The 23,794-nt window shown below is 37.9% G+C and overlaps 2 protein-coding genes and 2 pseudogenes across 3 annotated transcripts; 1 reads left to right on the forward strand and 3 right to left on the reverse strand.

Moving 5' to 3' along the window:
• The first annotated feature begins 2,553 nt into the window (after positions 1 to 2,553).
• LOC126615965 (sulfate transporter 3.1-like) lies at positions 2,554 to 9,098 on the forward strand. Its single transcript, XM_050283911.1, has 12 exons — positions 2,554 to 3,040; positions 3,276 to 3,483; positions 4,320 to 4,491; positions 5,026 to 5,091; positions 5,776 to 5,889; positions 6,877 to 6,993; positions 7,129 to 7,255; positions 7,561 to 7,847; positions 7,958 to 8,148; positions 8,244 to 8,329; positions 8,440 to 8,516; positions 8,629 to 9,098. Exons 1-12 carry the CDS (start codon positions 2,704 to 2,706, stop codon positions 8,815 to 8,817), a joined length of 1,971 nt encoding a protein of 656 aa, XP_050139868.1. The 5' UTR covers positions 2,554 to 2,703; the 3' UTR covers positions 8,818 to 9,098.
• A 2,159-nt stretch (positions 9,099 to 11,257) lies between these two features.
• Positions 11,258 to 12,111, reverse strand: LOC126615975 (proline-rich receptor-like protein kinase PERK2; annotated as a pseudogene).
• Positions 12,112 to 13,141: 1,030 nt separating this feature from the next.
• Positions 13,142 to 13,856, reverse strand: LOC126615977 (uncharacterized; annotated as a pseudogene).
• Positions 13,857 to 17,994: 4,138 nt separating this feature from the next.
• On the reverse strand, positions 17,995 to 22,953 carry LOC126615969 (uncharacterized). Of its 2 annotated transcripts, XR_007620955.1 has the most exons (3): positions 22,598 to 22,953; positions 20,866 to 21,970; positions 17,995 to 20,115 (listed from the first exon to the last, which is right to left on the reverse strand). XR_007620955.1 is itself a non-coding variant. In XM_050283926.1 (2 exons), the coding sequence occupies exons 1-2, from the start codon at positions 22,865 to 22,867 to the stop codon at positions 20,993 to 20,995; spliced, it is 1,248 nt and encodes a 415-aa protein (XP_050139883.1). In that variant the 5' UTR covers positions 22,868 to 22,953; the 3' UTR covers positions 20,660 to 20,992. The 2 variants fall into 2 exon arrangements, 1 of the variants encoding a protein (XP_050139883.1); XM_050283926.1 differs by lacking the exon at positions 17,995 to 20,115 and having other exon boundaries at positions 20,660 to 21,970.
• Positions 22,954 to 23,794: the final 841 nt, after the last annotated feature.

The following is a 23,794-nucleotide window of genomic DNA, read 5'->3' on the forward strand; positions in this document are numbered from 1 at the left end:
CCCTCTACCACAGTGGTGAAGATGAGTGTTGCCCTTGCACCACGGTATAGCTAGGTTCAAATCTCATCGACTCCTTAATTTAATATCTAATCTAACAAATTCATTGGTTAAAAAAAAAAAAATATATATATATATATATATATATATATATATATATGTATCCTCTTTTTTTTCTTATGGAAAGCATTATTACCACATTTATTTTTATTTCTCACACACTTTTGTTAATTATTTTTTCATTGATTATCTTCAATTTATTCGATCTGACAATAAAAAAAATTAAAAAATGAAATTGTTATTGATATTCTAAATTTCTCATTGTACACTTCAAACTTTCTATATTTAGAAAGTAAAATACACTTGTGAGGAATGTAAAATGAAATTTTTAACACTTCCCTAAAAAAATATGTGAAAAGTAAAAATGAATATATGAAAAGATACTACCCTTTCTTTATATATGTCTTAGGAGTCATGTGTTTTTCACATGAGAGAGGATATTCAGGGGTAGAAAAAGTTTTGTAAAATGACATATACAATTACTTAAAAAGGAAAGGTAATTAATTAAGATCACGTAAGCATGGATGCAATTATAAAAGTGCGCAAATTAAGAATGATTTTCTCAGTCTGCCGAAAAAGAAAAGAATGATGATTACCAACTTTAATGATTTGACTGCTCCATACATGAATATACATTAACACATACACCTTAAAAATCAAGCAATTTTTGGCACTCTTAAGTTTGAATTAAGAATATTATTATTAATAATCCAGTCAAACCAGCCGAGTTACTATGTACGGAAATGGATCTTTTTCGGATCCATTCCTCCTAATTCATTAAGTTCTGGAATCTAGATTATTGAAATTTAATTCAACGACTAAAGTTATTATAACTTTTAAAGTGGATCTTTATTTGTAACCGTTGGATCAAATTTCAATGGTCCGGATCCCTAGACCTGATAGATTAGGAGAAAGGGATCCGGAGAGGATCCCTTTCCATTTTGTACATACCATGGAACTAAACTAAAAATTGTGAGCTGGACCTTGAACTTTTGTTTTAGGTTGAAGTGTTACTCAAAAAAATCATTACTCCACATTGTGTAATTCAGTTACACTTCGGTCCCTTTTTTCCTCTTAAATCCTTTAATTTTAGGTTGAGGTGTTACCAAAAAAAAAAAACATTACTCCACATTGTAATAAGTTCATGAACCAATATGCCAATTTTATTCTGAAGATAAATACGATAAGCTAGAGATAATACGAAATGAGTTTGATGAGATCATAAGTTTTGTGACACATGTTTATTTAATTACTATATGCTAGAAATAGGAATTAGAATTATGTTAATTCATGATTTCTGAGATGTTCCTCTCACATATGTAATACTTAAAAAACAGAGAATAATTAATTAGGTGGAATATTGGATTTCTTACCAATCTTTCTTTCCCTATTAACGATTTCTTGCAAGTGGCCTTTTAACATAGTGGTGAAAATGTGTTAAGTTTTTGCATGATGGTGTGGGTTTAAATCTCGTTGATGACTAATTCAACATCTAATCTAAAAAAATATATCATTTGACCAAATAAAAAAAAACAACAATTTCTCATATTCATAACCTCTCTCTATATTTTTAAGGGACCTGTCTGCCCTCCTCATCTCATACCCTTCCCATCCCTTCTATTTATGTAGTCACGGTTAAACCACGTCAACATTTTATATTCCCATTGTTTTTTGTCTTATTATTTCTATAAAAAAATCAATATAAAATGTTGACGTAGTTTAACCATGATCACATAAATAGGAGGGGATGGGAAGGGTATGGGATGAGATCAATCCAGGTAAGTCGGTAAACGTGCCAAAAGTTATACCTTAATAATTAGGTTATCTCAGAATATCAAAACTCGATGCATGGCAATTACCTGCAAATAACCGTCTTCCACAAACTAATCAACACTCTTAGTCTTAAGCCAACACGTGTTGAGAACAATTGAGATTCATAGATATATAATAGAACAACCAATGAGAGTGCACCACATCTTCACAAGTGATGCCATAGTGGCAAATAACGAGCAGGCCACGCCCATATATGCATATCCAAATCCTATTAGGTATTTCTCCCCAATTCGTTCCTTTTCAAGAGTTAAACCACTCCTTTCTTCTTATTCGTGTAATGTACAGTGACACTATCACTTGTAATAAAAAATCCTTTAAAAATTAAAAAGAAGAAAAGATCCATAGTATTTGTATACGTGAGCTTCCTGGATTTTGCCTCCTCTCTCAGCTGAGCAGAAGTGAACAAAATAGAGCACAAGGTATGCAGCTAACATATTTGAAGACCTTTACAAACGTGTTGTCCCCCTGTAATCACTAATAAAATACCCCATCGTGGGTCCCCCAACACATTCTCTTTAAAAATATTGAGAAAATTAATCAAACGCTACCTTCCTCCACTTGTATATATTTGCCACAAGCAATCACTCCTCTCAGTCTTAACAATCAGCTTTGATTTCTCTCTCCCTCTCCCTCTCTCAATACTTTCCACAGCTTCTTGATTTCTCACCCTACTTCCCACCACATTCTCCAAATCTTTCTCCAAATTTAGCATAACCCAAATTTGTACCCCATTCAATACTTTTACAAATTGTGTCACGTTAATTTGTTCGTACCTAGCTAGCTATTTGGAGATCACTTCTCCTTCGTTTTATTATGAGTACTGATTATGCGTACCCTTCAACCAATGTGGAGGACTCTCTACACCGAGTAGAGATCCCACCGCATCAACCTTTCATCAAAACATTGAAGTCTTCTCTCAAGGAGACCTTCTTTCCTGATGACCCATTAAGGCCGTTTAAGAACCAAACTACTTCAAGAAAATTCATTCTTGGCTTCCAGTACTTCTTTCCAATCCTCGAATGGGCGCCTCGCTACACACTCGAGTTCTTGAAATCAGATCTCATTTCCGGCATCACCATCGCTAGCCTCGCGATCCCTCAGGGGATTAGCTATGCCAAGCTTGCTAACTTGCCACCAATTCTTGGCCTATGTAAGTAGCCTTTATAACAAAATTAGTCACTTTTTTGCCTTCATGTTATTCATGCTCCCAGTTTGTCGTTCTGCACTCAGAACTCAATACTATCGGAATGATATTATCTTTTTTTTCTCCAATTTTAACGGGAATGGATTAATAACAATTATAGGTCACAGGTGTCATGTGCGAGTTGGGTTGTGATAGATTATTGACTTTATTTGTTTATTAATTAAAATAATTACTAATGCAGATTCAAGCTTTGTTCCACCATTGATTTATGCCATGATGGGGAGCTCAGGAGATTTGGCTGTGGGGACTGTGGCTGTGACCTCACTTCTCACAGCTTCAATGCTGGGGGCTGAGGTCAATGCTGCAGAAAATCCTACCCTTTATCTTCACCTTGCCTTCACCGCAACCTTCTCTGCCGGAGTTTTCCAAGCCTCCTTGGGTTTGTTGAGGTTAGCAATTACTAATGATTCTTTTGTACTACGGTCTAGTAGTATTCCTCTTTTCGTCGCTTATAAGTGAGAGGTCTTAGGTTCAATTCTCGTCAAAGGCGAATTCGAACCACATTATTACTAATCCATTGTGAGGCTAAATCCTCCCCCTCCCCTTTAATATAGATAATATCTTTTGGTTAAAAAAAATAGAAACAAACTTTTTTTTTGTGTGAGTATATCGATATTTTTACACTAGGAGAATGATGATGAGTTCGGCTAAGCCACACAATAGGCAGCCTAATTTGGTATCGAATTCGCCATCTACGAGATTCGAACCTATGATCTCTCACTTCTAAGAAAAGAGGTATACCACATACTGAGTAGCTAGAAGCAAACTGGTTAACTTTTCATAAAAAGACAGAATAACATATGATTAATTGTAGTGGAACAACAAGACAATCTCAAATTGGTACTTGTTTTCTGGTTTTTTTTGTCTTTTAGGAGAAATAACTTTGTCCTAGTTCAATATAGACTAATGAGATTCGATCACAGTAAAGCTCATTTTTGTAACGGGTCGTATATATTCAAGATCCTGCATAGATAGTGATCGATCACTTGGCAATGATCGATCATATAGCTTCATATATAGATCGGAAAAATAAAAATAAAAATAACAAACAAGATAAGAATAGAAAGAAGATAAAAATTATAATCCGAATTTATTTTTCTGTTTTTATATATATTTCATATTCTAGGGGAGAGCTGAGCCGCAAATTTGCTTATAAATTTTGTGTGTATTTATATATGTATATATATATATTGATATATAATTTGATTCGACTGGATTATTGCAGGCTAGGGTTTATTGTAGATTTTTTATCACATGCAACGATAGTAGGGTTTATGGCGGGGGCAGCAACAGTGGTTTGCCTGCAACAGCTAAAAGGAATTCTAGGGCTTGACCATTTCACCCGTGGGACCGATTTAGTGTCAGTTATGCGCTCTGTTTTCAGCCAAACACATGAGGTTTGTTGTCCCTTCCCTGCACTTTGTTACCCACACAAATAAACCAATATCACAATTTTATAAACCTCATACACTTACTGATTCATTTCCACATGTTTAATTTCAATTAATGGAAAAAGATGAGTGGAAATTAATGAATCTTAACGCTAAGGTTCTATATAATATTGTTTTTAAAGTCATATATGATATATCTTGTCACATATGACTAATTATATATGACTTAGACAGTTATTGTGAAGATAATATTATTTGTATATACTTCTGAGAAAATGTTATTAAGGAATTTAACTCTTTTTTGTGTCATCCTAAGATGAGTTCGATTCTTGACCTAGCTCGAGTGGCCATGCTGAGGAAAAAAGTGAAAAAGTTCAGGGCATTTTTCTAAAGTTTAAAGTGTTTTTATTTCAAAAGGCATATGATGTGTTGAAATAACAATACGCATAGAAGAATTTGAGCAAGAAAGTTTGCATCTTTGGCTTTTTAATTGTATATATAATTCTATTTCTATCTAACAATGATTGATGGTTGTTGCAGTGGAGATGGGAAAGCGGAGTTTTGGGATGTTTATTTCTTTTCTTCCTCCTCACCACAAAATATTTTGTAAGTGAATCGAACCGACCATATCTTAATTTCTTGTTTATTAATTTCATATACTTATTTTGTTTTATAATGCTTATTCTTTATATCTTTCATGTTTTAATTAACCTTATAGAAAATTAAGCTCTCTTCTGTCGCGCAATTATATGTCTACTTAACCAGAAAATTAAATAACATAAAATTAAAAGTAAAAAAAAAAAAAGTTATAATTCAATTGGATTAAGAGGGGCATTACTTAAATAATTTATAGAAAAGCATCACTGGATGGGATACATATGTCCTAATCAAAACACTTCTTGAAACTGCTTTGCATCTCACTTTTTCCAGCCCTCTAATTTTCATGGCTTGGAATCGACTTTTAGGTATATATAAAAAAATTTCAACCCTAATTAACCAGCTCCCACTTCAAACATCAACTAAAAAACTTTCAAAGATGATGACCCCGGCCCATCTTCATCTGCATGTTAAAGTAATACTAGGATTTATTAAATAATAACAAAATTTAATTAATCCATGACAAGTGAACTTTTAAAATAATATATATACTTGGCTTTGTCATTAGAATCATTGCTCTAGTTTTGTTTATGTTGTAACTTTTAAGCAGGAAGAAAAGTGAAATTTTAAATTAATCCTAATGTGCTCATATAGTTTCTTTGTCTTTATATGTTGGACAACATGATAACGCAGAGCAAGAAGAAACCTAAGCTCTTTTGGATATCAGCCATGGCACCTTTGACGTCAGTAGTTTTGGGAAGCGTTCTGGTTTATCTCCTCCATGCTGAGAAACACGGCGTTCAAGTGGTGAGCTCTCACATCAAACTAAAGGGAACACGTAACTCTAATCTCTCCTCACAAGAAAAAAACTTTCATGGAATAGTCGTGTAGCGTTATGTGTCAGTCTCTCTTAAGACCTAGTTAAAACAGTCAAGACACAGAGAGCTCATGAGAGTTGAGACCGTCCTATATATATTTTGCTCCTCTTTTGCACTAGATTCTTTTATATCATCGAGTGTATATAGTTGTATGTCTACATCTCACATCATGAAAATCACATACACACGAAGGCACACATGGAAAACCATCTTTCTCATGCGAGAGATGTTATCATGACATCACGTATATATGCTCGTACATATATTTGTCTATGTCTCACGTTACGTGGCAAGAAGTGCAAACACCCAAACATATACATGGAGTCCGTGATCACCACCCATAAGGACATGGATCCTATCTGAATCCAGTTGTCCTAATCCACTTAGTCAAATTATCCGGGCCATTGAAATTTGATACAACGGCTACAAACAAATGTTCACTGTATAACTTATAACTTTAGTCGTTTGATCAAATTTCAATGACCCGAATAATTTGACTAGTGGATTAGGACAACTGGATCCTAAGAGGATCCATGTACACTTAACTTGCAGAAGACATTAGGAACAGTTTGGACCACCATAAACAAATACAAAGTAGGTCTACCTCCCCACCAAATTTAATATTGGGCCAAACCGAAATATGATTGTTCGAACACTGTATCGTCTACATTATTCGACTCCCCACAAATAATAGCATTGGGTAGTGACTGGGTGGAACCTTAACTTTGCCCTATCTCACATGGCATTATGTGACAGTTCTGGTTGCTAGGTCATGCTCAATAGATTCAATACCTTTTCCTTTTCATTTCTTTTGGAATTTTAAAAAAAATAAATATTCCTTTTTTTCCTTTTTGTTTTTTACACGATGACAAACGATTTCTAATTAATGCCTGCATTTTCTGGTGAATATATTCAGATAGGAAAGCTGAAGGAGGGGATTAATCCATTGTCGTTTGGAGACTTTGTGTTTGTGTCTCCTTATCTCACAACAGCTTTTAAAGCCGGTGTCATCATGGGCATCATAGCTTTGGCCGTAAGTATATATATCTTAATTAAATTCTTGATTACTGTATTAATTATTGGTTAACACCACTAAGCACCATAATTAATTAATAGCTTAAAGTTGTTAATAAATTGATTATGGAATTTTGTTGATAATTATGTGCAGGAAGGAATAGCAGTTGGGAGAAGCTTTTCCATGTTCAAGAATTACCACATCGATGGGAACAAAGAGATGATTGCCTTTGGGATGATGAACGTTGTTGGTTCTTGCACTTCTTGCTACCTCACTACAGGTATATTAATTACCTAATTAGTGTAGTCTCCTGAGAATTGTTATTGTTGAAGAGAAACACTTCTAGGATCATGCATGTATACTAGTATAGAAAAAAAGGAATCATGTATCAACTATTAACGTCAAACGACATAATAGTTGAGTACAATATCAACTGAGTCCAATGTTTTTATTAATTAAACCAGTGTTTGAAGTGTTTTTTACAATGAAATTGTGATTAATATTTGTGAAGAGCCCTTTAATTAAATTCATATGCTTAATTATCTCCTCTCATTAATCACATGAAATTTCTTCAATAATTTTCAGGGCCATTTTCCAGATCAGCAGTGAACAACAATGCAGGATGCAAGACGGCAATGTCAAACGTTATCATGGCAATTGCGGTGATGTTCACATTGTTGTTCCTCACACCATTGTTCCACTACACTCCCCTTGTTGTGTTGTCTGCCATCATAATCGCCGCCATGCTCGGCCTTATAGATTATGAAGCCGCAATCCACCTCTGGAAGGTTGACAAGTTTGACTTCGTCATCCGCATGAGTGCGTACATTGGCGTCGTTTTTGGGAGCGTTGAAATCGGCCTAGTCGTAGCAGTTCGTATTAATATATGTCACACTGAAATTACACTGAGCTAATGAAAAATTATTGTGTGTTATGGTAACAACAGGTCAATAACTTACGATGGTTTGACTTCTTTATGCAGGTAACAATATCTGTGATCAGGGTGCTTTTGTTTGTGGCAAGGCCTAGGACTTTTATTCTTGGAAACCTTCCGAATTCCATGGATTACAGAAATGTTGACCAGTACCAAAGTGCAAGCAATATTCCTGGAATTCTGATACTTGAGATTGATGCTCCCATTTACTTTGCAAATACTAACTATTTAAGAGAAAGGTACTTAAAATTTACAACTGAAAATTAACAGTGTTACATGTAATCAATAGGAAATTAAAGCTTGATGTCGACCTAAACTGCTATATTTTTTTCAGGATTACAAGGTGGATTAATGACGAGGAAGATAGGATAAAATTTGCAGGAGAAAGTAGCTTAAAATATGTGATATTGGATATGAGTGGTAAGGGAAATTATTAAAAAATAATCATGTATTAATCAATTCCCTTAAAGAAAATAATGGTAAATTATTCAATTAGTGGTACTAATCACCCTATAATTGATTCCTTGCAGCGGTTGCTAACATAGACACAAGTGGAATTAGCATGTTTGAAGAAGTTAAGAAGCTAATTGATAGAAGGGGACGTCAGGTATAGTCTACATTCTCTTATCGTGACTTTTTTTTTATATTAAATTGTCAATAATAGTTTTAATATACAAAGAGCACTAAATTTGACACCGTGTTTCGTTTTATGCAATTAGCTTGTATTGGCGAACCCCGGAGGTGAGGTGATGAAGAAGATGAGCAAGTCGGAGTTGATCGAGAAAATAGGTCGGCAATGGATTTATCTCACAGTTGCAGAGGCAGTTGCAGCATGCAATTTCATGCTTCACACCACGAAACCCGACCCAATCAAAGATCAAGAACCCGGCGCATGGAATAACGTCTGAGTTGCATGGCTAGCTCAATTAGCTTGTCTACGTATGTGCCCGTGTAATTTTATGTATCACATAAAGCAATGTGAAGTGTACGTAAAATATGATGAGGACTCATTGAAATGAGAAATGAGTCTCATCGTTTTATGTTCTTGGTTGCTTAATTAGTGGGAAGTTGGAAGCGTTAATTGTTTTCCCTCTCTCGTCTTTAATATTGTAAATCTCATAACGAAACAAAACTTCACATAAATTCATTTTTGTGAGCCTGAATTATTAAGAATAGTCCATTTATGTTATTCTTGTGCATTCGGGAACATCTGATAAACCTGGAACAACATTTATACGTGATTGTTGAAATAGGTCTGACGACTATGATTTCATGCAAGTATTGGAACCAAATGAATTTTGGCTCTTGATTTTGGCTCTTGATTTTGGATTAGCTAGCAAGGAAGCCTAAGAGTCTAAGGGTGCGTTTGTTGCATCAAACTATCTCAGATTGGACTAACTTGAGAAACTAAACTGGATTGGCTTATAATAGACTAAGATGGAGATTGTCGAGCTAAAAAGCAGGATAAATAATATTATATCATTTAATTCATAAATATTAATATTTTATTATTATCCTATCCTTTTCTCCCTCTTTTCCTTCCTTCACCGTCACTCCCTCCTTCTTTCTCTCCCTCTTTTTTTTCACTTCTCCGTCCCACTCTTCCTCCCAAATTAGACATCTCGATTCCAGTCTCTCTTTTTTTTCCGTCCAACTCCCTCTCGATTCCAGTCTCTCTCTCCTCTCTCCCTTTCTCTAGCTCTGTGTTATTTGACAAAAACTCACATCTCTATTTTTTTCGACGAGTTGTAGGTTTTCCACCTCGTTTTCCGACCAAACCTCGTCGAATTAGATGAGGTTAGCACCACCAACAAACTCCTCACCATTCATGGACACAGGTCAGAGCTTTGCATGCTCGAATCTGGCATGGATTCGAAGAAACCCAAATATGCCAAGACTTTCATGACAATTTCAAGCCACCTTCGACCATCTTTTGGCCTCGATTCAAGTAGAATCATAATCCCCTCACTCCCAGCTTCAGTTTGGTATATTTTATGTGAAAATTGGTTGTGAAACATATTTGAAAGAGGGTTAAATCGGAAAGTTAACAGCAGTGTGTGGTCGGAGATCACGAGGAATGGCCATGAGTGGTCATCAAGCAGGACAAGGACCAAAAGGATGATCTTAGCTAGTCCCATGGTTCTCGGGGGTTCTCGCTAAGACCGGATAGTCCTTCCTTTAGTCCAGGCGAGTAAGAGCTAGTCCAGGCGAGTAAGTGCTAGTCTCACTAACTCTAATACTTGCTGGGAACAAACATAGGACTGGATTAACTCTTAATTATGTCTAGTCCAGTGAATTTTAACGAGGGCAAACAAACACGTAACGGCTTGTTTTCCTTTAAAATACAAAATAGGTTAGGTGATGAAAGGCTTAGATTGAATTAACAGCTGTTCGTGTTTTGGACAGCTCATTGATAAGCTTCTTCTACTCAGATGGAGGAATCCAATGTGAATGAATCAATGAAATCATCACTGCAGTAGCAACAACGTTGAAGATTCTTTGTGTTTTGTCAATTTCTTCTTGCTAAAACCAATGATCTCTTCACTAAATTTAACAGCACCTTTTAAATGATTGAAAGCGTTTTTAGAAAAAACATTTTTGGAACCAATGCTTAGTATAAAAATGTAAGTTAATCCTGGAAAAGCATTTGAAGTGCTTCTTGCAAGAAACACAAGCACACAACTAGTGCTTCTTTTAGAAAGCACTTCAAATGTTTTTGGAACCCAAATATTTTTTTTTCCCTAAAAACACTACTTCCTAAGTAAGTCCCTACTTTCATATCAAATGAACCCCTCAAGTTACAAGTAAAGAAATCAACATTATCCCTTGATTGTAAGATTGTCATTGTGATGGGTTTTGATTGATTGAGCTAGGCTTAAAGAATATTATCTCCTTAATGACATTAATAATATCTGTTCATCGTAAATCGTACGGACAATTTTTGTCAGGTATTTATACTCAATTTTAAATTAAAAAAATTACAATATTTTTTTACTGTACAATGTACGATGAACAAATGTGATTGGATGATCCCCAGGATCCTCACAAAGAGAATCCGGCGAGAATCCTCCTGGCTAAAAATTGACAGTGTTACATTATTAAATTAAAATTTGAAGTTAACACAAAGTGCTACATGTGTTTTCAGGATTACAAGGTGGATTAATGATGAGGAAGATAGGATAAAATCTAAACAGGGGAAAGTAGCTTTCTATATGTTATATTGGTAATGAATAATAGCAGTGCACTAATTAATCCCTCAAAGAAAATATTGGGACACTATCTAATGAGCAGTATTAATCACCCTAATATTGATCCCTTTGCAGCTGTTGGAAACAGAGACACAAATTGAATAAGCATGTTTGAAGAGGTGAGCTCTAGGTGCAATATATACAATGGCGGAGATCATCACATTTTTGCGTAGCTTCAAAATTATTCTAATCACATTGTTGCCTGGCTAGCTTCAGAAATAGATTATTATTGATTAATTCGTTCTATGGTTACAAAGTAAAAAGTTTCCTCAAATAAAAAAAAAGGGGAAAAAAGAAAACCGTGTAATCAAAAAAGTAGTTGATGAAACAGATACATAATCAATGGATAAAATAGAGAATGACTGATACTCAGTTTAGCAGCGCCGTTTGAGTAGTCCAGTATGTCGTTATATGGGTATGGCAAGGCATCAGTCTCTGGTGAAGTTGGCGAAGGTGGCGGAGCAATAGAGGGAGCATCGGGCGTCTCAGGGCTATCTGCAGCCGGCTGCAGTGAGCTAGCAATCGGACGATCAGCGGGCGTCACTGGTGTATCCGTGGCCGGAGTAGATGGCGTAGCCATGGAGGGTGCATCGGGGGTCTCCGCGGCCGACTTCGGTGGGCTAGAAATCAAAGGATCAGCGGGCGTCACTGGTGTATCCGTGCCGGGCGCGGGTGGCGTTACGATGGAGGGCGTAGCGGGCGTCACTGGTGTAATCGTGATGGCGTGGGGTATCGTAGCAATGGAGGGCGTGGCAGGCGTTATTGGTGTACAGTACCACTGATAGGGGGCGTCGGAATGATTGGCATGAGCGGCAAAGTCGGCATGGCAACGGGCGTGGTTTTGGCTGATGATGCAGTTGGTACTGGGGTGGGTTGGCTGTGTCCAATATCAAAAAACTGAGATGAAGCGAGGCATAAAATCAAAAAGCTAACAGGTATGTTCAGGTTCGACATCTCTCTCTCTTCTTTCTCACTTTCTCTCTCTAGATAGAAGAACACAAGTGAGTAATAGTATGGTAGAATGCAGGCAGAGGGAGGAGGGGCATCATGATATAGTAAACTACCTTTTTCCAGGCCTCCATGTTCCCCAGTTACAATTGGTTTTGCATTTCAATTGGGATTTTGCGTTTACCTTAAGTTTTCCAGTTGTCGTTTGGAAGTATCCAGATGCTGCAGGAAGGAAACCAAATGAACTGGTAGGGTTTCTGCTCCTAAGTACACCTAAAACTTTTCATACTCTGAACTGGGAAACACATGAAATTGTTAGCTTTTTCGGTAAGTATGTTTCTTCGTTTCCTAATCACAATTGGTTTTGGCTTATTCTCTTAGTTCCCCTGCTGTACGTCTTAGAAAGCCAATGAGGCCTCAGTGATCTGTTCGGCGAGGGAAAGGAAGGGGAAGGGGAAGGGGAAGGGAAAGAGGAAGAGGAAAAAGAGGTTTTCGAATCAATCTAAATGGTAAAATCGCATATAAGAATCACATATATGTATGTTTTTTCTGTAAAATACTTTCACAGGGCTGCTCTCCAGGGGTCTTAAAAAACTTGTGAGGACTTTTATATAAACTATTAGATTAATCTAAACTGATGGGCTTATATTATCCTGTTACACTTAAACAAAATGAAACGCAAATAAATAAATAAAAGTATTCACGCAGTCGGCAGATTTCACAGAAATTAGGGTGCGTTTGGTACGTGGGATGGGACGGAATAGAGTGGGACGGACGCGTTCCGTCCCATGTTTGGTGCGCTAAAATTATGTGGAACACGTGTCCCACGGAACGAAAATGGGTTAAATTTTGGTTCCCCCTCCCCCCTAGAACGGGTTTTTCCATCCCGTGGAACACAAAAATCATAAAATTTAAGACAAAAATACCCCTTAGCTTTTTCAATATTTACACCTTCTAAATCATACAACAAACCCTATCTATCCTCTTCTCTTTTCTGCCACTGTGAAGTTCTTCATCCCTGCATCTCCCCTTAGAAAAAAGAAATCTTCTTTCTGGTTTTTTTTCAAAAGTTTAACCCAAAACTAGACCCCTTTCACCTCAAATGTCGTTGCACCTTTTAGAGTCGCAGGATACCACATGAACCGACTAAAACCCGAGCGCATCTGCAGACCGAAACGCCACCGATACATTGTTGAGAAAAGCACCTTCATCGCAGCTAAACTTGTCCAGATACGGGAACCACCGACCGCCGATTTGGTGCGCAGACTCGTGGCGGCGTTCCATTTTCATCAAGCGCGCGACCTCGTTTTTCTTCCTCAGAAGCTCCTCCACGGTTTCCTGAGTCGGGGTTCTCCAGCAATTCTAGGGTTGAGTCCGCGGAGTGAGCTTCGTTTGTGAAATCTGCGGCAGCTGCTTCGGATGAAATTGAAGCGTACGGCCGCGAAGGAACATTGTACGAAGCAAGCCTGAGCACTAATTTCAAATTCAAATCACAAATTTGAGTTAGAAATGTGTGTATGAGTGTCGAGAGAGAGAGAGAGTACCTTGGTTGGAAGGAAGTGAAGAGAATAGGAGGGAGGGGGAGTGGAGGAGAGAGACGGTGGGTCGATTGGTTCGGAGGGGGAAGGTGGTTGAGGAGAGAGATGTACAGACTAAGGTTTTGCAGGCGCTCATAGTTCCGTCTCGTCCCAAGCCTAACATTATACCAAACAACAGACGGAACTGGGGTAAGTTAGTCATTTTAATCTTTGGTTTCGTTCCGTCATGCGCTTACCAAACGCAGAACAGAACAACTCTCCCGTTCTGTCCTGTGCATACCAAACATAACATGCAACCACTATTCTGTCCCGTCCACGTACCAAACGGTACCTTATATAACCAACATTTGAAATCGAAACGATCGAGTTATCGAGTCAAAAAAGCAACAAATTGTGAAGGTTTTTTCTTTTTCTTTGTACAACAATAATAGTCAGGCTGCATAATTTGGTAAATCCACCACCAACCTCCCCGTTCCTTGATCAGAGCACTTCCACCGGAGGGGAAGTGTGCCAGCACCCAGTCAAAAAACCAGGCTGGGGGTTAGTCAATCCACTCCAGTCGACAAACTTGTTTGGCACCCAACCCAAGCTAGGCAACAGACCAGCCCATTTTTTACTGACCAAGGGACCGGCCTATTTGGTTGGCGTGTGGCGTTCACTTCCGCATTGGCTCGAGTAGGAGACAAGAAAACAGGCGACGGGGCTCGCTGGCAGGCGCACTCACCATTCACCCGGGCTCAGCGACATGACCCTCTCTGTGCCGTTGGATTTACAACGGCTAGTTTTTCTAGACCGTTGGATTTCCCACAGTTAAAAAAAATTGAATTTGACTTTTAAACTAGATCGTCCAATCACATATCAACAGTCCACGTTTTTCCCCAACAAAAAAAAAAGGCCCAACGGTCAGAATTATGACCGTTGGCCACGTGGTAGCTCGTTGGCTGTTGGATTTGAATATTTTTCAAATCCAACGGTTCAAATTAATTAACTACATTAAAATTAATTAAAAATTAATTAAAATTTTAAAAAAAATACAGAAAAATTTAAAAAAAAAAATTCTATAAATACCTAACCCTCATCTTCCACCTTACACCACATTTCAATATTTTCTACACTTTCTACACTATCTACATTTCAATATTTTCTACACTTTGAGAGAACAAAATTTCTTCGTGGAAGCACATTGAAGATGTTACGTTGTGTGAATGTTGGGTTCACACTACTCATGACCCGATTACGGGTAATGAGATGGATAAGCGAGAAATGTGGAGTAAAATTACGAAAGCGTTTTGCAATGTACATAGAAAAGACGCCAAAACTAGTCAAGGTCTTCAAGGTCGTTGGAAAAAACTCAACGCATCCTTTACTTGTTGGAAAAACGCCATCTCTCATGCTTCCGGTAATCTGCGTAGTAGGACAAGTTTAGCTGATCAGGTGACAATATTTTAATTTATTTAATTCCTTATGTAATTTTTATGTAATTTATATGCATTCCACCCGCATCAATATTTTAATTTATTTCTTTGTGTTACACCCGCATTTTTTAATACTATCTTATCCCACATTTTTATAGACACTACAAGCACAAGCATTCTACAATGCAAAAAATCAGAACAAATCATTCAACAAATGGGAATGTTGGCAAATTGTCAAAGATTGCCCCAAATACAAAATTGTGGCAACCGGTCCAGAAGTTGTCATGCACGGCATGGGTCTACATAGTTCACTAGAAGCAGACACGACCGAATAAGAAGCCGACACATTTGAAGACACGGAATGGACGCTTGAACAAGTGTCGGAGACCCAATTGACTCATCAGTCCCTCAGGCCTCAAGGTAAAAAGGCATCAAAGAAAGGATGAGGTTCTGGACATGAAAAGCATTCGCAAGGTAGCCGTAATTTTTTACTCAGGAAGAAGACCTAGAACATGAAAAGCATCCTCTTTTTGCACAAAGTATGGATCATGGTTGCAAACAGCATTCATGATTTTGTCGAACAAATTTCGTTGCATTGTAAAACGACGTCTAAAAACATGATCAGGGAATACGCTTTTGGGAATAAAATAATCTTCCAAGAGATATTTACCTTGTTTTTCCCTTTTTCTATCGATGTTTGCAGCACGTCTGGGTTTGGCTATCTGACCCACAGCTTTCATGAGATTGACCCCTTCTATGGTGATCATCATTATCCTCCTCCATTGCGAAAGCCTCATCTCTACCTCCACCTTCCTCGAGATTGACCAATTCTTCCTGTTGTGCCAACAACCTTTACTATTGCTCCTGCAACTGTTTATACACTCTCCTTGAAGAAGACATTGTAAGAACTCAAGATTTGGAAACGATGAAAAAGGATTCTAAGCTAAAAAAAAGGATTGAGTTTGGTGTGAGGATGGACGTAGGGATGTAGGGCTTATATGGACAAAAAAAGAAAGGATGAGGTTCTGGACAATGCCACGTGGCACTACGTAATTAGTTGAAAATCTTATCGAAATCTTGGCCAAATTATTGTAAACTGGAAGTGACACGTGGCGTGTCGGGATTGGTTGAAAATCTTATTAGAAATCTATCCACAAAATAGTACGTTCGGATAATGACACGTGACGTGACAAAGTTGGTTGAAAATCTTATAGAAATTTGGGCTAAATTATTGTAAACATGAAGTGACACGTGGCATGTTAGGATTGGTTGAAAATCTTAGCGGAAATCTATTCACAAAATAGTATGTTCGGATAATGACACATGGCGTGACGAAATTGGTTAAAAATCCTATCCGAAATTAAAACTATTTTATTTATTTATTCTTTTAAAAAAATATAAAATATTTTAAATGGGCTGGGTGCCAGCGCATTTTTTTAGGGGTGGAGATACTTTGGCCTATTACTGTTCACTGGGGTCTATTACTATTCACTTGTGAAGGTTTTTTCTTTTCCTCCTTTTATTTTCTGTTTAATCCGTGTGTTGTTTCCCGATGAGAGAAGGAGAAGATTATTTTGATCCATAACAGAATCCCAAATGCAATGCAATGGATGTGAAAGATTTGGGATTAATTAAGGAGTAAGGATTATGGAAGAATGAATGCCAGAAATGACAACAACAAGAAAGAAGATGAGAGGAAAAGGGAAGACGAGGATGAAGAAGACATGGCTGCTCTCCCAAGTCTGAGGATCCTACGAAATCTGAAATAATGGCCTGTTCTCCTTCAACCTAAGAAATCTGAAGAAGTTGTGAACCTCTTTTTTGGAGTTTCATTTTGTTTAGGTGTAACAGGAATATAGAATCATATTAGTATTGCTACCGTTTGATTAATCTGATGGATCGTATAAAAGAAGTCTTCACATGTCCTAAAAAGGATGACCGTTTAGCTGAACTTGGTACTAGTTGTATTCCTCTTCACTTGGAAGTGAAAGGTCTTAGGTTCGAATCTCGTGAATGATGAATTTGATACCAAATTAGGTTTCTCATTGTATGACTTAACCAAACTTCCCTTTCTCTTAATGTAAAAATATCGATGTACTTAAAAATAAAATAAAATAAAAAGCACCTTTGGAGAGCAACTCAGTTAGGTTGGGACCAAAGTTTATTGGGCTTGTTTTTATGCTTTGACCCAAGACCAACTCAATGTCCAAATTGCATCCACAGTCAAACCATCCCACAGCCATTTGGTCACCAACAGTCGTTTCCGCTCTGTTCCTACAAACAACGACCGAGATATGGAACAACACGACGAGCTCTAACTCTGTTCAGTCATCAAATGTCGGAAGCGCATGTGTTGGAGATGAAGAAAACAGTTCCAATTTATCAACTTTCAATCGCTTTCCTCCCATCCAAACACTTATTTTCTGAGACCATCCGAGCTTTACCTTTCATGGCGCCTCCGAAGAAATCAAAGAAAAGCAAGAAAGACAGGAAATTGAGGAAAAGCAAGAGCGTGGTGGTTCCGGTTGAGGCGAAAGCCGTGGATTCGGATTGCATTCCAAGAGAAATAGTGATGTGTGTATTATTCAAAATTTGTTCTAGAATGCTAAAGTCCGTAAATTTATTCATAATTACAGCTCATAATCTGTAAAATGTGGTTTTCAAGTTAGCTAGCATCATGAATTTGATCACTGAAATGGTAAGGATTCAGACCAGCGCCGGAAAATGCACGTGGTTATGCAGATGTGGGTTAGGCCAATTGTCTTCGAATTCCCCTCCCGTAAATTAGAGTAGCCTTTGTTATACGAGTGATATTCTACTTTATAGTTTATACTAATCTATGATGTGAGGAAGGGGATTCAAACTTATGCATGACGGGAGCACATTCCGCTCTAGCCCACATTTGCGTAAATTTAGAGCCGTTTAGAGAATATATCTTCATGTCAAAGAATCCGTGATAACGACTTTATTCTGCATTTCCGATTAATTCACATGTGTGTAGGTTCTTTAGTATCCAATGATGAGGAGGAAGGATTTAAGTTTTTCCTTAGGGTCTCGAAAAAGACTTTCGATTACGTATGTTCACTTCTAAGACAAGACCTGGTGTCGAGGCCGCCATCAGTGCTCATCAACATACAAGGAAGGTTTCTCAGTGTTGAGAAACAGTGGGAGCTGTTTTTGGGGTCGGCCAGTCCACAGTTTCTCAGGTGACTTGGAGATTCATTGAAGCATTGGAAGAGCGCGCAACGCACCACTTCAAGTGGTCTGATTCGAGTAGAATGGAAGAGATTAAGTCTGAATTTGAAGCATCCTTTGGATTGCCGAATTGCTGTGGAGCCATAGATGGTACTCACATCATTATGACCCTTCCTACGGTTCAAACATCAGATGATTGGTGTGACTCAGAGGAGAACTACAGCATGCTCTTGCAGGGAATTCCGGACTCAGCCTCTCGTTTTCCTCCTTCGAATTCTGGACTTCGTCCTCCAAAACCTGATTACGCGTTTCCATGTCCTTCATAATTAAAGCTCCATCCTGAAGTTCAGAATACATAGATCTAAGTTTCTCCTGCGAATGAGAATGCAAATGCTGCAGTGTCTGGAAAGCAGTTTCAGCCTCCATGAATCGCAAACGCTCTTCTTGTATGGAAGTCCAGAGTCTGCCCAACTCCTGCTGCTTCTCGGTAAGTTCTTCACCCTGAGATTCCATTTTCTGCACCAAAGACTCCAACTCAGATTGGAGCGTCTGATTTGATTGTGTCAGCAGAATGCACTTTTCTTCAGAACCCTTTAAATTTGCAATCCCATCATCTATTTCAGAGTGTAGCCGTCGGGCCTCCTCTTGGGCACTAGCTATCTTATGCTCCAGAGTAGATATGGTTTCCAAGCACTGCTGGTTCTGGAGATCAGCAGCTTCCTTCTCTTCATTTAACTTGGCAATTGCTTGCTTCAAGGTTTCAACTTCACCTTCGGCTTTAACAGCTCGCTCATTAATTCTCCTTGTATCCTCCTCAATATGCAGTATTTTTCCTTCAGATTTGATATCTTTTCTAGACATTGTTGATATTGTGCAAGTGCGGCTTCTTTCTCAGCTATGACCTTTGCAAGATCTTGCTTTAGAGTTCCAGCTTCAGTTTCAACTTTACTCGCGCGATCATTGAGCTCTGCAGCATCCTTTTGGGCACAAGAGATACTGTCCTCCAGATTAGTGATTTTCTCCAAACACTACTGATACTGCAGAAGGCTAGCATCCCTTTCAGACTCTAATTTAGCAAGTGCTTCCTTCGAAGCTTGAACTTCAGCTTCAGCTTTACTGGCTCGCTCATTCAGTCCCCTGGAATCCTCATGTGCACGAGTGACTTCAGACTCCAGATTATTTAACCTCTTTAAACACTGTTGGTACTGAAGTAGGGCAGCTTCCTTTTCGGCTTCTAATTTAGCAAGGGCTTCCTTCAAGTTTGAAATTTCTGTCTCTGCTTTACCCAGTCGATCAGACTCAGACAATGATCGAGCCTTGATGTTATGGGTCTCATTGTCCTGCATGCTGCGGTCTTTTTCTTCTTCATCATGAAAATTGAGACCTTTTTCAACCCTTCCTTCTCCAGACCCAAATAGATCATTCAGCTGTTTCAAGACCGTTCTGCTTGTTCCAGAGTCACATTCATCGGTATAAGCTCCATTCTTCTTTACACCAAGGAAATGGGATGAGGAGATTCCCGGAGCATCTTTTTGCAATTCATCAAGGTCTAAGAATGCCCGCATTGGGTGTGGCATCTCATGTGTACGGGGATCAGCCTCACTAGCAGAGGAACCTGCAGGTGAATCATCTCCCATTGCAAAGGGAACTTGGTTGGGAAATGCTTCTGCCATGGTTCGATAAGCCTGGCGCAGCGCCCTAGTTGCATGATCATATCTTTCAGCTAAATCACGGTATGCTCAATAGAACATTTCAACCAATTTCATTAATTCTGGGCGCTGTTTATAGTACATCTCTGCTCTCCAAGCAAAGCAATCGGCATCCAATTCAATGAGCTTGATCATGTGCTTTGGCATCCATATCTGTTCAACAAGTTAAAACATAATTAGCTCTGTATACATCTAATACATAGAAGAGAGGAGGAGGGAGAGAGAACATTATTGCTGTTATGAACAGAAAATCGAAAAGATAAAAAATCACAACCGGAAAGATGCACGAAATCAAAATGCGAGTATAGAGGTGCAAAATTGGATGACATTCTACTCTAGTGCAGTTGGGTCCAAACTATAAATGTATGGGCTCTAATAAAGAACCAATTAGAACATAACATTCAATATAAGGTGCGGTTTCGGTTTTGATGCAGAAACCAAACCGTTTTCTTAGCCATGGTTCGATTTCAAAACCGCAATTGATTTCTGTCTTTCACTTGTAACAAATTCAAAGAATGATGAGTTTAATAGGTTGCAGGCATTCAATCTCTGTATTTTCAATGATGTAAATCACGTCGAAAGTTAGCATATTGTAATACTATTTTCATGGTAGATTAACAACTTCATAATTCACTGGTATTGCATGAAATTCTGAACTAAGGTACAAGAAATGAGAACCACTGCTCACACTGCAAAGTATTCAAGAAATATATTTCTGAACAAGAAAGCCTCTTAATTTAAAGCTTCACAGTCGTCCAAGAAGAACATGATCAACAAAATCAGAATCTAAGTTACAGAGCTTTGCAGAAAGAAGGTATTTGATCAGTCTAAGTAGCAATTAGCGATTAGCATTGTAGAAATTCAAGGGACAGTTTTTCAACGGGGAGTAATTTCCGCACTCACCTTTAAACTTCCATCGTTCCTCTATTTTTTCTAGTCGTGAGATTGAATAGCTCAGAGGACAATCAACGGACATAATTTAGGAGAGAAGTGTTGGAGGTGAAAAGGCGAGTGCTGAAATCACTCCCCTTTATCTATTAGACTGCAAACCAGATCCACCATAGTATTGCTTTGTCGTTTCGCGCGAGAAATCTGCAAATGTCATCCCATCTTTCAACCGCAATGCTAGAGGTGGTACAATTTTCTGTATTTCTTCAGTTAGCCTACTTTGTTCCGGATCATCAACCTGTTTGACCTCTGAGGATATCTCCAAGGATTTGTCCATGGAATAATCTGTTACGGAGAAAGTTTTGTTCCACGCCGGCTGCAAGAACACAACAAAAGTTTCTCTGCTCAAATTTTCGAACTTGGAAGGCCTGCAAACAGAGTGAAGGGTGGCACGGAGCTTTCCTCGTGATATGATATTAGCCGACTCGCCAACCTGAACTATAAAACTCTCAGGAGAGGCCTTCACCATGAACACATTATCCTTTCTGGGATCAAATATTTGTAAATAAGTATTTCCATTAGGGTAAGCATACTCTTGATCCCCTTCTTCTTTCGCTTGTGGATGATTTGACAAGAGAAACATCGGAGCTGTCAAGACGGTGAAAATCCCATAATCATAATGCCATTGCTGCCACAGATTATCAGAGCAAATCCCCGAAACTTGTTTGCGTTTGTCACCAATCCAATTTTTGCTAGAATTGAAGGGTCTTTTCGATGTTCTCTTCATGCTCATTGCTTCTTCAACAAGAACGGAACTATCAAGCGGTGAATGATAGTGAATGAGACGAGCTTTGGCAGAGCAGGACTCCAACAAGCTCTCCTCAAGCTCATTTCCACCAATGGCACGATCGCATACTCGAGCAAGTTTAAGGCCTAGCTCCATCATGCAAAACCCCAACTCCCTAAATCCATTTCCGAGATTCTCAAACTCATTCACGGATCCATGTTCAGAATTCCATTGGGGTTCATCAAAATCATGTGAATATTTGATTTGCATTGCGAAAGACGACACATTTCTCTCAGGGTTTTTCAAAGGCACATCACTCCCCAAGCTGTGATCCTAAACAAACACTTAGCTTAGTTACTTGGACAAGAAATAAAACAAAGGGAAAAATTGCACTAGCAGTCCCTATTGTTCATTCGGATATTCAATTTCGTCTATATAGTTTATTTTGACATGTTCATCCTTATAATTTGGTTATGTTTTCACTTTAGTCTAATCCGTCTTCTAAGTTGATTTTTTCCATCCCATTATCCGCCATATCTTCTCATTTGGAAAGTTCAACTCAGAGAGATTTGTGCCCAATTTGACACATTGGAATAACGTTGCTAACGAAATGAAACTATGAGCTCGTTTAGAAGCTACTTTTAAATTACTGAAACTATCTTTAAATAAAAAGTTTTTTAAACCAATCAATAGTTAAAACTTAAAATGCAAGTTAATCGTGAAAAATCACTTGAATTATATGCTTCTTTGGAACAAAAAAAAAAAAGCATTTTACCTAAAAGCAGTTTCAGTGACTTGTGACTTAAAAGCATTTTCCAATCGACCCCTATATTCAATGAAAATAAGGAAAAATTAGAAGGACGAAAGTGAAAATTCAAGTGATTACAACTGCTACGAGTGCAATTTAGCCCACAACAAAAATAAACTTTTATTTCTTTAAGAAAAGTAAAAAGTTAATACCTTGAGAATGCCTTTGCGATGATTAGGGTTGAGAAGGGCAAGCTTGCGAGCGAGAGGGAGGAGGGCACGGCGGAGAGAGGCGGATTTGGGGACGCCGGTAATGGCGAGAAGACCTGGGCCTGTGGGACCTAGGGCTTCCATTATGGCTTTGCTCGTCGACTCCGCCCTTTCGAGCTCTTCTGCCGACGACAATGATTCATCGTTTGACGACACGAGTACGAGATCGGAGTAGCGGAGCTCGTAGAGTTGTAGCACTTCGGCGGCTTCCATGTCCGTCTGCGGCTCTGTCTTATTTTCTCGAATTTGGTCGGAGTTAATGGGGAAGAGGATACAGAATGTGAGGTTCACTATACGACAATTGGTCTTCTTTACGACCAAAAAGGTCCGTCAAAATAAAAATTAGGGATGTGATATCACACATTTTATTTTATTTTTTACATATTTTTTTAATTTTCGGTCGTCGGATCGGATGAATTGAAGAAGATCAATGAATAGAAATTATCAAGAGGTGTGTGAGAAGTAAAATGAGATGTGTGGATAGCACACCCCTAAAAATTAAGGACACTAATGAAAAAATATTTGAAAACTTTGAGTTTTAACGATAAAGATAAAATAAAGGGTAAAGTGAATAGTATCAGGATTGACTTTTTAACGTAAAAATGTGATTTTTCGTTAAAATGAATAATACCGAAAGTTTTTCGTTAAAATCCCCTAAAAATTAAAGATAAAAGTACGATGTCGAAAATTATTAAAATGGACATGTTGGCATGGACTCATATACAGCGAGAATGATTTATAAGGCACGGTTTGTTATGGTGTACATATTATCAGCTTTTTGATATGTTTTTAAAATGACTGAAAGCATTTATGATTAAAATATTTTTGAAATCAATCATTAGCAAAAATCTAAGTGTATCATGAAAAAGCACTTTAAGTGCTTCCTACAATAAGCACATATCTAGTGTTTCTTCCAAAAAGCATTTAAAGTGTTTTTGGAACTCAAAATCAATTTCATCAAAAGCACTTTCAGTCATTTTAAAATCACATTTAAACAAGACTTATATATCGGCATTCGTATTATGTAAATTGTTATATTTTTGGGTCACGAATATCGTGACGTTTTGTAGTATTAAATATTATGTGGAGACCTTAGAAAAACTTAACCATACTAAGAAAATAGAGATAAAACTTGCAAAA

Source organism: Malus sylvestris, chromosome 3 (genome assembly GCF_916048215.2).
Source record: "Malus sylvestris chromosome 3, drMalSylv7.2, whole genome shotgun sequence".
Lineage (NCBI taxonomy): Eukaryota > Viridiplantae > Streptophyta > Magnoliopsida > Rosales > Rosaceae > Malus > Malus sylvestris.